Source organism: Hemitrygon akajei, chromosome 1 (genome assembly GCF_048418815.1).
Source record: "Hemitrygon akajei chromosome 1, sHemAka1.3, whole genome shotgun sequence".
Taxonomy (NCBI): Eukaryota; Metazoa; Chordata; class Chondrichthyes; order Myliobatiformes; family Dasyatidae; genus Hemitrygon; species Hemitrygon akajei.
In genome coordinates this window covers 205,660,067-205,673,733 of record NC_133124.1, presented here as the reverse complement: position 1 = coordinate 205,673,733, position 13,667 = coordinate 205,660,067, and the positions used below count along the sequence as shown (strand labels likewise).

At 47.9% G+C, this 13,667-nt stretch overlaps 1 protein-coding gene across 2 annotated transcripts in view; it reads left to right on the top strand.

Moving 5' to 3' along the window:
- The window catches only part of LOC140734759 (cytoplasmic polyadenylation element-binding protein 2-like), a 71,120-nt gene that overhangs the window by 46,297 nt on the left and 11,156 nt on the right, over positions 1-13,667 (top strand). For both annotated transcript variants that reach the window (XM_073059220.1, XM_073059210.1), the window contains exons 6-7: positions 7,003-7,117; positions 8,436-8,617. In XM_073059220.1, the coding sequence (XP_072915321.1) occupies positions 7,003-7,117; positions 8,436-8,617 (297 nt within the window). The remainder of the gene's footprint in view (positions 1-7,002; positions 7,118-8,435; positions 8,618-13,667) is intronic.

The window sequence follows — 13,667 nt, the reverse complement described above, 5'->3', positions numbered from 1 at the left end:
AATAGTCCATGATTAAATTCACAGTTCTAAAGGTCCAGTATTTTGGGTGGTGCTCTGCTTCTTTCAGGATCGTGCCTCTGGACTTGTGGAGTGGAATCTGGTTTGGTAGGTACTTTGTCTAAGACAACATTCTCAGTTTCTGATGTCATGACTGTAATGTGTCCATCTTGGATGCAATCGACTCACGTGTCTTCGGTTGAGCATCCAGTATCTGACCACATGACGTCTCCATATCTGATCTCCAACATCCACTGTGTACATCAGTGGTCGAGTTCTTGTAGCTATCTTAATGGGTGTCTACTTGTCCTCTTGATAATCACGCGCCAAGATTTCCTGTCCAATCTTTGAAGCCCCTTGCTGCTTCACTTGGCAACTGGCTGAACTGTTTGTTCTGTACTTCCCTCTGGAGGTCTGTGCAAGATCTCCAGTTCCTGCTCATGAACAGCATTGCAGGTGTTTGATTTGTCGTGGTATGAACAGAGTTCCGGAATACATAAAGGAAGATGTCCACTTTGTGCTGCAGAGAAATGTCCTCCTTGTCCATCGCTTTACTTGGCTTCTTGAAGGTTTGGATAAACCTTTCAGCTAACCCATTCGTCGCTGGGTGGTGAGGAGCTGACTTGAAATGTCGGATGCCATTTTTCTTCATGAACAGTTGGAATTCTTCTGATGTGTGTATTGTGGTCTGTTGTCACCCACAATTTGTTCTGGTAAGATATTTCTGGTGAAGATGCTCCTCAGAGCAGAAGCAGTCCTTGCTGAGGTGGTCGACTTCATCGGTATAACCTCCGACCACTTCGAATGAGCATCCACAGCAGAAACATGGGATCCGTGAATGGCCCACTGAAATCAATACGTGCTCTTTGTTGTGGTGAAGACAGCCACTCCCATGAGTGTAAACATGCCTGTGGGGGTGCACTTTGAATCTTATGGCATCCCAACTAGCTTTTGGCCAAGTCTTCGATCTGTTTATCTATCTCTGGCCGCTGCACGTAGTTCTGGGTGAGACTCTTCATCTTGACCGTACCCAGCTGTCCTTCATGCAGATTCTCTATCACTCTGATGCACAGTTTAGAGGGATCCGCAACACGAGATCCATTCACATTGTTCTTTGACATACAGACAGTTGGTCTCGTCTCTGAGAACTCCGGAAACAATAGGGTCACCATGAGCTGGCCGTCCTTACATGGTGATTTCTTAGACTTTTGACAATGTTGGGTCATTCCATGTTCTGCTTTGTGTTTCGGAATTTGTCACTGGCAACTGGTCTGCCGATGTGTGGAACACGTCTACTGGGTCACAGTATGAAGGCTTCCCTTCTTTAGTTGCTAATAGTGGAAGATGTGATAAGCCATCAGTGTTACTGTGTCCTCACGAAGGGTTTCGTCCCGAAACGTTGACTGCTCGTTTCCACGGATGCTGCCCGACCTGCTGAGTTCCTCCGGCGTGTTGTACATGTTGTAGGCGTTGCTGTGTTGTTTGGTGCCTTTGAACTCGATGTCATAAGAGTGGACTCCTAGGAATAGTGCCCAGTGTTGTAACTGGGTAGCAGTCATCACTGGGATTCCCTTCCTGGGATTCAAAGTGGACACAAGGTGCTGGTGCTCTTGTCGCTAGAGTAAACTTTGTCTGTAGAGGTAATGGTGGAACTTATTTATTCCCCATACCAGACTGAGGACCTCTGGGTCAACCTGTGCGTAGTTGCATTCTGCGCTCATCAGTGATCTTGAAGCAAATGCCATCAAGTGTTTAGATCCATCTTTCATAATGTGTAACTGAACAGCTCCAATGCCATAAGAGGATGCATCACACGCCAGTCTGATGGGCAGGGATGGGTCATAATGGTGAGCAGTTCATCGGACATTATTAGTCTCTTTGTCTCCTTGAATGCTTTTTCACATCTTTCTGACCACTCCCACGTTGCTCCTGTCTGTAACAGTGCATTCAATGGATGAAGCACTGTAGCAATGTTTGGGAGAAACCGGTGGTAGTAATTTACAAGCCTAAATAAGACCTGAGTTGTGACACATTTTCCATGTTTGGGTGCCTGTAGCACTGCTTCAGTCTTGTGACTTACGTAAGCCATACTTGTCAATGACATGTCCACAATATGAAATTTCATTCTTGGAAAAACTCACATCTCTCTCTCTTTGCATGCAGACCATACTCACTCAGCCTGGTAAGCACTTTACCAAGGTTCTAGAGGTACTCTTCATCATTTTTGCCAGTCACAATGATGTCATCATGGTAACATTGTGTTCCTGGGATACCTCGGAGCACCTGGTCCATTGCTCTTTGCCAAATTGCTGGAGCTGATGCGACGCCAAAGATGAGACAATTATACTAGAACAGTCCCTTGTGAGTGTTGATTGTGAGGAACTTCCTGCTTGACTCCTCAATCTTCATTTGCAGATAGGCTTGTGACAAGTCAATGTTTGAAAACTTCTCCCCGCCTGCTAAAGATGCAAAAGATGTCTTCTGTTTGAGGCAGGAGATACTGCACAGCACGCGGCACCGGGTTGATGCTCTCCTTGAAATCCCCACATATGCGAATGGCTCTGGCCTTCCCTTTCTTGATCACCGGGGACAATGGGTGTGGCCCAGTCATTCCACTCAACCCTGTAGAGAATTCCAGATACCTCCAAACTCTGCAACTCACCATCCGCTTTAAGACATAATGCGCAAGGCTTTATGGAATCTTGGTGTTGCTGCTTCATCCAGTTCAATTTTCCATGCCTTTGAGTTTACCAATACCCGTCTCAAACACCTATTCATTAGCGTTAAGCAGCTGTGACATTCTCTGGATAGTGCTACCTGTTGTCAGCCTCTGGAATTATGGAAAAAGCTGACTCTATTTATAGTTCCATTTTCAGTTTTACACCAGACACATCTATTGAAATCCAAACGATTTTGTGATCTGCTTCAGTTATGCTATGCAGTTGTAGCTATGAGGGTTCCTTTGTGAGACTCTTGTCTTGATTCTATTTTACATTTGGTAACTTTATGCATTTGCCCAGTTTTGTGTTTGAAACTTTTCACTTGGTTGTGCTTTTTGTCTGCCTTGCACATTCTGCCTGTGACACTCCCTGCAGACTTCTTCTTTGAGCCACAGTTATTTGCATCATGGGAGGGTTTGTCGTATTGATTAAAAAATGCTGGCTTTTTTTGCACCATTCAGGAACATTTAGTGCCTTTCACATTCTAACCTTTTCTGTAGTTCTGCCAGCTGCAGTCTGTAATGATTTTGCAATGGTCAATGTCTGTTCTAAGGTTGGGTCTCTTTCTGCCAGTCGACTTGTTTGAGTGCTTTGACTGTGTCTGCCACATACAAGCCTGTCCCTTGCATCAGCAAGTCCATCTGTAAAGTCACAGTACTGGGAAAGTTTGGGCAGTTCTGTAATGTTTTCAGAAAGGCTTTCACCCTTTGATTGGTTCCTTTTGTAAAATCCAAATCTCTCAGCTATTACCCGCGGTTTAGTAAAATTGTGACAATTTTGTTGAGCATCGTGCCTGCTGGATGCATGAGAGACTGTACGGTAAGGGCTTTTTTTTTGCTTCTCCACGTTGTTCGCGTTACAATACAGTTCCACCCTCTCGATATACAACTCGCAGCCTTCATTAGCACTAACAAGTTCATCAACTTTCCCGACTGAACATCACCATGTTATTTTGACTTTAATTCAGTGCATCTTTCACTGTTACTATGCACTGTCCTCGCACGTTTGTTAGCGTCTGTGACGGCCTTCTCGTGCTATTTAACTCTCGCTGCTTTGTCCCGTAACTGTTGGTGCAGTAGGTGATATTTTCTGACATTCAGGTTAATGCCCGTCACCAATTCGTTGTGTCTGTGCATCGATTAAATAAAAGCACGCATGCAGGAGATGGCTTCAACTGGTGTATTCACATTGAGCAAGATAGAGAAAGACAGAACCGTGCACATGCATAGACAGCAGATGAATACATAGTGCTGGGGGGGGGGGGGGGGGTCATTGCTGAAAAAGAATGGATCCATACCTTACAGTGTTGGCATGGGATAACAAGAATTTCACAATGGCACGTCTGCACTGGTCTGAGATTAATAATAGTAATAGGCATCTGTTAGTCTCGTGAGACCATGGATTTGCACCTTGGAAGGTTTCCAGGGAGTGGGCCTGGGCAGGGTTGTATGGGAGACCGGCAGTTGCCCAAGCTGCAAGCCTTCCCCTCTCCACACCACCGATGTTGTCCAAGGGAAGGGCACTAGGACCCAAGCAGCTTGGTACCGGTGACGTCGCAGAACAATGTGTTGTTAAGTGCCTTGCTCAAGGACACAAACACGCTGCCTCAGCTGAGGCTCGAACCAGTGACCTTCAGATCACTAGACCAATGCCTTGTCCACTAGGCCACGTGCCAACTAAGAGATTGACCAAACCCATTCCCTTTTAGAAAAGGTATGATGCCAGAGAGAACAAGCACAATTTTCCAGGAAGGAAGGAGGGTTGTAAAAACATTCAGGATGGGAAGTTGCTTGTGTTTCCAGTGACTACACTGGTTTTTTTCTGTGTGCTGCAGTATTCTCTCACATCCCAAGGAAGTGCAAGTAGGGTAACAGGTTCTGATAATTTATCCCTGGTGTCGATGAAAGACCATAGGGAAATAATTGCCCTCTGAGAGCTGGCTGAGAGGCGTAGTCTGATACAGGACAGAACCAGGCCCTTCGGCCCACCAGATCCATGCCGACCATTTGCACGTCTTCATTCACTTTTGTTAGAATCGTACCCTTCCAAAACTGCTCACAGTACTCCAAGTGCGGCCTCACCAGTGCCTTATAAATCCTCAGGCTGCAGAAGGACTCGGACACAGGAGAATGGGCAAAGAGGTGGCAAATGGAATAATGTGTCAGGAAATGTACGGCCATGTTCTTTGGTAGAAGGAATAAAAGCGTATGCTATTATCTAATCAGGGAGAAAATTTTAAAAATTCAAGGTACAAAGGAGCTTGGGAGTCCTCGTGCAGGATACCCAAAGGGTTAACTTGCAGGTTGTGAGGAAGGCAAATGCAATCTTAGCATTCATCTCGAGAGGACTAGAATATTGAAGTAAGGATGTAGTGTTGAGGCTCTATAAGGCACCGACCGGTGTGGGGCCTCACTTGGAGTATTGTGAGCAGTTTTGGGCCCCTTAGTTAAGAAAAAGATGTGCCGGCATTGGAGAAGGTTAAGAGGAGGTTCAGGAGCATGATTCCAGGAATGAAAAGCTTATCATGAGAGGAGTGATTTCTGGCTCTGGGCCTTTACTTTGCTGAAATTTAGAAGATTGTGTGTGGGGGGGGGGGGGGGTGTTGCTGCGGGAACTCATTGAAACCAATTGAATGTTGAAAGGGCTCGGTAGAGGGGATGTTTTCTATGGTGGGGGGGGTCTAGGACCAGAAATCGCAGCTCAGAATGGAGGAACATCCATTCAGAACCGAGATTAGGAGGAATTTCTTTAGCCAGAGAGTGGTGAATCTGTGGAATTTGTTGCCACAGGTGACTGGGTGTATTTAAGGCTGAGGTTGATGGGTTCTTAATGAGTCAGGGCATGAAAGGTTACGGGGAGAAGTCAGGAGAATGGGGTTGAGAGGGAAATGAATCAGTCACGATGAAATGGCAAACCAGACTCGATGGGCCAAATGGCCTAACTCTGCTGCTATGTCTTATGGTCTTATCAGAGGATCAGCCCAGCAGTAACACAGACAGAACCGCAGCCTCATGGCTCAGGCAAGTCAGGTTCAATCCTGAGCTTGGGTGCTGTCTGTGCAGAGTTTGCACGTTTTTCCCGTGCTCCGTTTTCCTCCAAGGTCCCAAAGGTGTGCGAGTTGGCAGGTGAACTGGGTGCTGGAAATGGCCTTTGTGTTGCTGAGCGGTAGAATCTGAGGAGCGTTGATGAGAACATGGGGAGAATAAATTGGGGTGAGCGTTTTTGTATGTTTGATGGTTGGGGCAGACGTGGTGGGAGGGGGCCCTGTTTTCATGGCTGCTCCAGCTCTCTGAGCACCGGACTGCAGGACTGAGGGAGTGCTGCACTGTCTGAGGTGCCGTTGTTCAGTTGAGACTCTGCCCACTCTTGAGTGACACGGAAGAGCTTACAGCGCCCCCCCCCGTCTTGACCTCCGTAAAGACTTGTTCATGATCGTCCTGTCATTTTCAGGAGCTTTCTGTGCACAAGTCACCTGCTCTGTTCCCCGCGCCATGTTGTGGAACCCACTGCTGAGGCAATGAGGACTCTGGAAAGGGAATTTGATAAGTGGCAGAGAGTATAATGGGGCGGCACGGTACCCTAGTGGTTAGCACAACACTTTACAGTTCTGGCAACCCGGGTTCAATTCCTGCTGCTGCCTGTAAGGAGTTTGTCTGTTCTCTCTCTGGCCATGTGGGTGCTCTGGTTTTGTCTGACAGTCCAAAGGCGTACGGGTTGGTAGATTAATTGGTCATTGTCAATTGTCCTGTGATTAGGCTAGGATAAAAAAATCAGGGGGTTGCTGGGCAGTGCAGCTTGATGGGCTGGAAGGGCCTATTCTCAATCATTACAGGCATCCGTTAGTCCATGGATTTGCACCTTGGAAAGTTTCCAGGGCGCAGGCCTGGGCAGGGTTGTATGGGAGACCGGCAGTTGCCCAAGCTGCAAGCCTTCCCCTCTCCACACCACTGATGTTGTCCAAGGGAAGGGCAAGGGCCGATACAGCTTGGCACCGGTGTCGTCGCAGAGCAATGTGTGGTTAAGTGCCTTGCTCAAGGACACGACACGCTGACTCAGCCGGGGCTCGAACTAGCAACCTTCAGATCACTAGAGCAGCGTGTTAACGCCCCAACACATTTTCAATCGATTATGTAAATAATTCCCAGGGGAAGAGGATTGAGCGTACTCTTCATCAAGGTGCCAAGATGAGGGTGTTGATGACGGTCTTCTACGCTGTGACATTTCTGTGCTTTGGGTCGCCCTGAGGTTGTGCTACTCGTTGGTTTTCTCCCCTTTTGTGCTTCAGGTACAGATCAGGCCCTGGAGTCTGAGCGACAGCGACTTTGTCCTGGACGGATCACAGCCTCTGGACCCCAGGAAGACCGTCTTTGTAGGGGGGGTGCCGAGACCTCTGAAAGCTGGTAGGTTGCCGAGCTGGAAAGGTCCACGTGAGTTGGGATTGGCTGAGATGGATGGAGCCGTTCTTTCAAATTTAACCTGAATAAGAGGGGATCTATCGCCAGCCAACATTTCCTCCACCCCTTACCCTCTTATTTAATGTTGGTTATCTCCCAGTCTGTCTTTCAATGTGGATGAATGGTGTCAACCCAAGGCATCAGTTGTCCATTCTCCTGCCACCTCACTGTTCCCCACAGATGCTGCCTGACCCACTGGGTTCTTCCAGCATCTCATACTTTGCTTCGGGTTCCAGCATCTGTTAAGTCTTCTGTCTCCATCTTGTGTTTATTTATCTGCTACACTGTGATTTGCGGGAAATTTAGAAGTCTGGGCAGGAAATATGGGATATAATTGTCCACAGCACTTTCCCACTGCAACTGCAGTAAGTTTTCTTGTGATAATCACCGAGGAATCTGTTGGAAATAAAAAGACAGAATGCCGGAAACACTCAGTGGGTCAGGCGGTATCTGTGGAAAGAGAAAGAGATAACTTTGTACGACATTGATCCTTCATCAAAGCCAAGCCTCTCCAATTTACAGTCTGCAATTTAAAAATTTTTTAGACTTGTTTGTAATTAGTTTCCAGCCTCAGCAAGGTGACCAGCTTGCATCCCGCCCAGTCCTCTTCCACCTGCTTCTCTCCTCCCCTCTCTCCCACCCACCCCCTCGCCCCACCTCCTCCGCCCCAGCACCCCTCGGCCTGCCCCTCCACCTCCCCCTGACGCCCCTCCATCTCTGAGCCCAGATGAAGGATTGCCCACTTCCCTCACATAGTTGCTTTGACTTCAAAGTGAAGTTATTATCCAAGTACTTGTATGTCACCATTTTCTACTCAGAGATTCATTTCCTTGCTGGTATTTTATAGAGGGGAAAAAAAAGAAACACAATAGAATTTTATGAAAAACATACATAGACAAAGATTAACAAGCACAAATGTGCAGAAGAAGTCAAACTGTGCAAATGAAACACAACACTGAGGACATGAGTTGCAAAGACTCCTTCAAAGTGTGTCTGCTGGTAGGGAATCATTCCAGAGTTGTGGTGAGTGCAGTTATCCACTCTGGTTCAGAAGCCTGATGTTTGAGGGGTAGTAAATCTTACTGAACCTTGTGGTGCAGGATCTAAGGCTCCTGTACCTCCTGTCTGATGGTAGGGCCCCGAGTTCTCGCAGCATTTTGCATGCAGTGTTATGATGGGTGCTGTGTTATGATGGGTGCTGTGTTATGATGGGTGCTGTGTTGGGCGGGTTGCCCTGATTGATGCCAGGTTCTTCCTCTTGCAGTAGAGCTGGCGATGATCATGGACCAGCTTTATGGGGGCGTTTGCTACGCCGGCATCGACACCGACCCCGATTTGAAGTACCCCAAAGGAGCGGGCCGAGTGGCGTTCGCCAACCAGCAGAGCTACATCGCGGCGATCAGCGCCCGCTTCATCCAGCTGCAGCACCGGGACATCGACAAGCGGGTAAGACCACCCCCCTCCTCATCCCCCTCGAGATACCGGAGAAGGTGCAGGGAGACAGCAGGTCAGGGAAAGGAGCCTGCACCCTTCCCGATCCTCTAGACTTCCATTGGGAGGGTAACTTTGGGATCCCAATGGCCCGTCAGTGCACAGTGAGATCCCATCAGCAGTGGTGAGATAATTTACTCTCAGGAGTAGCACATGGAGAATACTGGAGGAGCTCGGCAGGGGCAGCATCTATGGAGGGGAATAAGCAGTCAATGTTTCGGGCCGAGACCCTTCATCAGGACTGGAAAGGAAGGGGCAGAAAGTGGGGGGGGGGGGCGGAGGGGGATGAGTACAAGATGGCAGGTGATAGGTGGGACCAGATGGTGGGGAAGGTGGGTCACTGGTGGGGGGAGGGGGGGAGGAGCGATGTGAGAAGCTGGGAGGTAATAGTTGGGTGAGATAAAATACTGAAGAATGAAGAACCTGACAGGACAGTGGAACAAGAGGAGGAAATGTGGGGAATTGGAGGGTGCCAATGGGCAGGTCATTGGGGCCCTGGAGAAGAGAAGGGTTTGGGAAGATCACCAGAATAGGGAGAAGGGTAGTGAAAGAGATGGCCATCGTGTTCTTTTGCTAAGGAAGTATTAGAACTGTGCAAGTCACTTGAAGAAACTGACAGAATGGGACTTCTCTAGCTTCTGTCCTCTCTTAGATTCCTTCTTCTTCAGCCCTTTATCTCTTCCTATTATCTCCCATCTTGGATCATCCCCCTTCCCTCTCCCATCTACACAGCTTCCCCCTTACCCATTACCTACCAGTTGTATTTCTCCCAAATCCCCCCATCTTTTTCTGCTTTCTGCCCCCCCCCGCCATTCCATCTGCAGTCCTGATGAAGGTTTTTGGCTTGAAACGTTGACTGGCCATTTCCCTCCATGGGTGCTGTCGGAATTCTGAGTTCCTTTGGCATTTTGTGTGTGTTGCTGAATCTCTGGTGTTTGTACCCTCGGGGTGTTGTTTGAAGGCAGGCCGTGGGGTAGGAGCATTGAGGGCATCTCCCGGCTCCTGTGGCGTGCCGTGGTGGTTCGTCCTATCCATTAGGTAGGGCAAGTGGGGCTTGGGTTCGATGCCTCATTAGCAGACGGGAAAGACCATCTCCATTTTTGGGCGGCTGGTTGCCGATGGAAACAGACTTTGTTCTTTTTGGTTTTGGAACCAGAGAGGGGATGAGATCATTGGGTTGTGATGATGTGGCAGGCTTTGCCTGAGGCAAGGGAAGGTGATTTGACATATGAGGAGCATTGGATGTCTCTGGGTTTGTAATCAATCAAGTTCAGGGGTGGTGTGGATTTCGTAGAAACCTACTGGATGTCAAGGGTCTTGATTGAGTGGAAGTGGAGAGAATGTTTCTATGATTAGGAAGGTGTAGAACCCAAGGGTGCAGCCTCAGAATGAAGGGACTGAAGGGTTGAAGAGGATTTCCTTCAGCTAGAAGGTGGTGAACCTGTACATGGTTTTTGCCACAGACAGCAATGGTGGCCAAGTCATTGAGTGCAGTTAAGGCAGAGATTGATGGGTTCTTGATTGGTATTGGTTATGGGGAGAAGGCAGGTGGATGTGGTTGAGGAAATAGCAGAGCAGAGTCGATGGGTCTACTGGCCGATTTCTCCTCCTACGATCCTGTGGTCAAATTCCAAGGAGGAATTGGAAACGTACAGGGAAGGAGCCATTCTCAGAACAATATTGATGGCTTTCAAGGGGCTAGGCTGGCTCAGACACAATGGCCTGAATGGTCTTCAAGTATTAAATGCAGTATTTCAGGTTCATGCGGTATAATTTCAAACAAAATTACACTGGAGGTTGATTCTGAACTATTCCCTCCCTGTGAACTTCATCCCAGTTCCCCACCCTCCATTCTCGTGACTTCTGATCCTCTAGTGGTTTCGTGAGTGTCCACAAGAGGGCAGCAGAGAGTCAGTTCCCGCCTCAGTGGGAGATGTCTGAAAACCATGACCAAGTGGAATGTTCTACCATGAGATCAGCATCCCTAGTAACGCCCCCCCCCACTGACCAGCACTTGCATTGGGTCTCCCAACATCGTAGATTGGGACAGTGAGGAAACAGGGTCTTTGACCTACCACACCAACCATCCTGCTCCCACTTAGACCAATTATACACTAATCCAATTCTCCACCTACTCCCACCCACTCTTCCATTTATTTGCATACTAAAGGCAATTCACAGTGGCCAACTAACTTAGCAGCCTGCAGGAGCATAAGATATAGGGTCAGTATTAGGCCATTCAGCCCATCGAGTCTGCTCTACCACTTCATCATGACTTCATCATTATCCCTCTCAACACCATTCTTCTGCCTTCTCCCCATAACATTTGATGTCCTGACTAATAAAGAACCTATCACCTTGTATTCCATCTGAGTAGCCTCCGACCTGATGGGATGAATAATGATTTCTCCTTCCGGTACAGTCGGCTCTCGATATCTGCAGGGGATTGGTTCCAGGACGCCCCGTGGATACCAAAATCCGTGGATGCTCAAGACCCTTATATAAAATGGCGTAGTATTTGCATATAACCTGCGCACATCCTCCCATTTACTTTAAATCAGCCGAAGCCGGTTCTCTCGTGATCTTTAAGCTCTTGAGGCTGTAGCGCTTTACATAGCTAGCCAGTCATCCCTTACTAGCCTTAAACTCCTTCCTCTCACTCTCCTCAACCCCCTCACTGCAGTGCTCATAGAGGCCAAGTGCTTTTTCACGCACAATTTTGCCATCAACAGGGATATGTTTCTGTGACATGTCCTCCAGCCGCGCACTTAATGCTTTCTCAGTCTTTGCAAGCACTTTATCACAAACCGGAGACCATTTTTGCTGTAGTAGGGGCAGCAGTAACACTTCCACAGATTTATTTCTTTCTGCTTTATTGTGCGAATGCTCGATTCGTTCTCACCGACCTAACGGCCCGCTTCGGCAAGCGACACGCCACTTTTCAAAAGATCTAAGATTTTTACTTTCTCGGCGAGCGAGAGCACTTTACTCTTAGCCTTTGAGGAATTGCTTTGACCACTTAGTTGCTCAAACGATGAGTGCTGGAGAGAGACTTTTGGGAATTTTTTAAAAAGAATGCAGTATTTTTGATCCACGGTTGGTTGAATCCGTGGATGTGGAACCCGCAGATACAGAGGGCCGACTAATATTTTTCTCTCTCTCCCTCACCTTTTCTTCTATTCCCTTTTTTCTCTTCTCATCTACCTGTCACTTCCCCCGGATCCCCTCCTCATTCCCTTTCTCCTAAGGTCTTCTCCTATCAGATTCCTTCATCTCCTGCCCTTTACCCTTCCCACCCACCTGGATTCACCCATCACCTTCTTGGTTTTCTCCTTCCCCTCTGTTTATTCTGGCATCTTCCCAGACTCTCGGCCTGAAAAGTCAGCTCTTTATTCATTTCAATGAAAACTGACTGACCCAAGTTCCTGCAGCATTTTGTGTGTGTTGCTATTAAACTCTGCTTTAAATACTTCGGGATGTGTGAGGAAACCAAAGCACCTAGAGGGTCGCAGGGAGAATGCACAGGCTCCACGCAGAAGGCATCCGAGGTCAGGTGAACCTGAGTCACCACTTCGCCCCTTCAGCCTGCCGAGAGAATCTGTTCCATTGCACAGATAGTCATGGAGCTGGTAGACACTGCCCCCTTGTGGCTACCCAGTGGTGTTGCGCTTTCATATGTAGTTCTGCAGCAGGGACAAAAACCTTGCGTTTACTGTTGTGCCTTCTACATCCTTGATCGGATTTGTAGTCAGTTAAATATTCTTGAAGCGTAGTCTCTGCATTCTAGGCATAGACATAGAAAATAGGTGCAGGAGTAGGCCATTCGGCCCTTCGAGCCTCCACCGCCATTCAGTATGATCATGGCTGATCATCCAACTCAGAACCCTGGACCTGCTTTCTCTCCATACCTCCTGATCCCTTTAGTCACAAGGGCCATATCTAACTTCCTCTTAAATATAGCCAATGAACCGGCCTCAACTGTTTCCTGTGGCAGAGAATTCCACAGATTCACCACTCTCTGTGTGAAGAAGTTTTTCCTCATCTCGGTCCTAAAAGGCTTCCCCTTTATCCTTAAACTGTGACCCCTCGTTCTGGACTTCCCCAACAACGGAAACAATCTTCCTGCATCTAGCCTGTCCAATCCCTTTAGAATTTTATACGTTTCAATAAGATCCCCCCTCAATCTTCTAAATTCCAGTGAGTATAAGCCTAGTCGATCCAGTCTTTCTTCATATGAAGGTCCTGCCATCCCAGGAATCAGTCTTGTGAACCTTCGCTGTACTCCCTCTATGGCAAGAATGTCTTTCCTCAGATTAGGGGACCAAAACTGCACACAATATTCTAGGTGCGGTCTCACCAAAGCCTTGTACAACTGCAGTAGAACCTCCCTGCTCCTGTACTCAAATCCATTTGCTATGAATGCCAACATAACCATTTGCCTTTTTCACCGCCTGCTGTACCTGCATGCCCACCTTCAGTGACTGGTGTACAATGACACCCAGGTCTTGTTGCATCTCCCCTTTTCCTAATCGGCCACCGTTCAGATAATAATCTGTTTTCCTGTTCTTGCAACCAAAGTGGATAACCTCACATTTATCCACATTAAATTGCATCTGCCATGAATTTGCCCACTCACCTAACCTATCCAAGTCACCCTGCATCCTCTTAGCATCCTCCTCACAGCTAACACCGCCGCCCAGCTTCGTGTCATCCGCAAACTTGGAGATGCTGCATTTAATTCCCTCGTCTAAATCATTAATATATATTGTAAACAACTGGGGTCCCAGCACTGAGCCTTGCGGTACCCCACTAGTCACTGCTATCACAGGCAGCTATCCCGCACAGAGCGAGCGACCACAAACTTTAAAGATCAGCATCATCCGTCACATCTACATTGAAAAGTGTGTCACTTGCGTCAAATCAAGTCGCCAAAGAGTGTGCAGGTATGAAGCCTGCAGGTGTTACAATGCTTCTGGCATCTACGTACGCTCGTGATTGACTAACC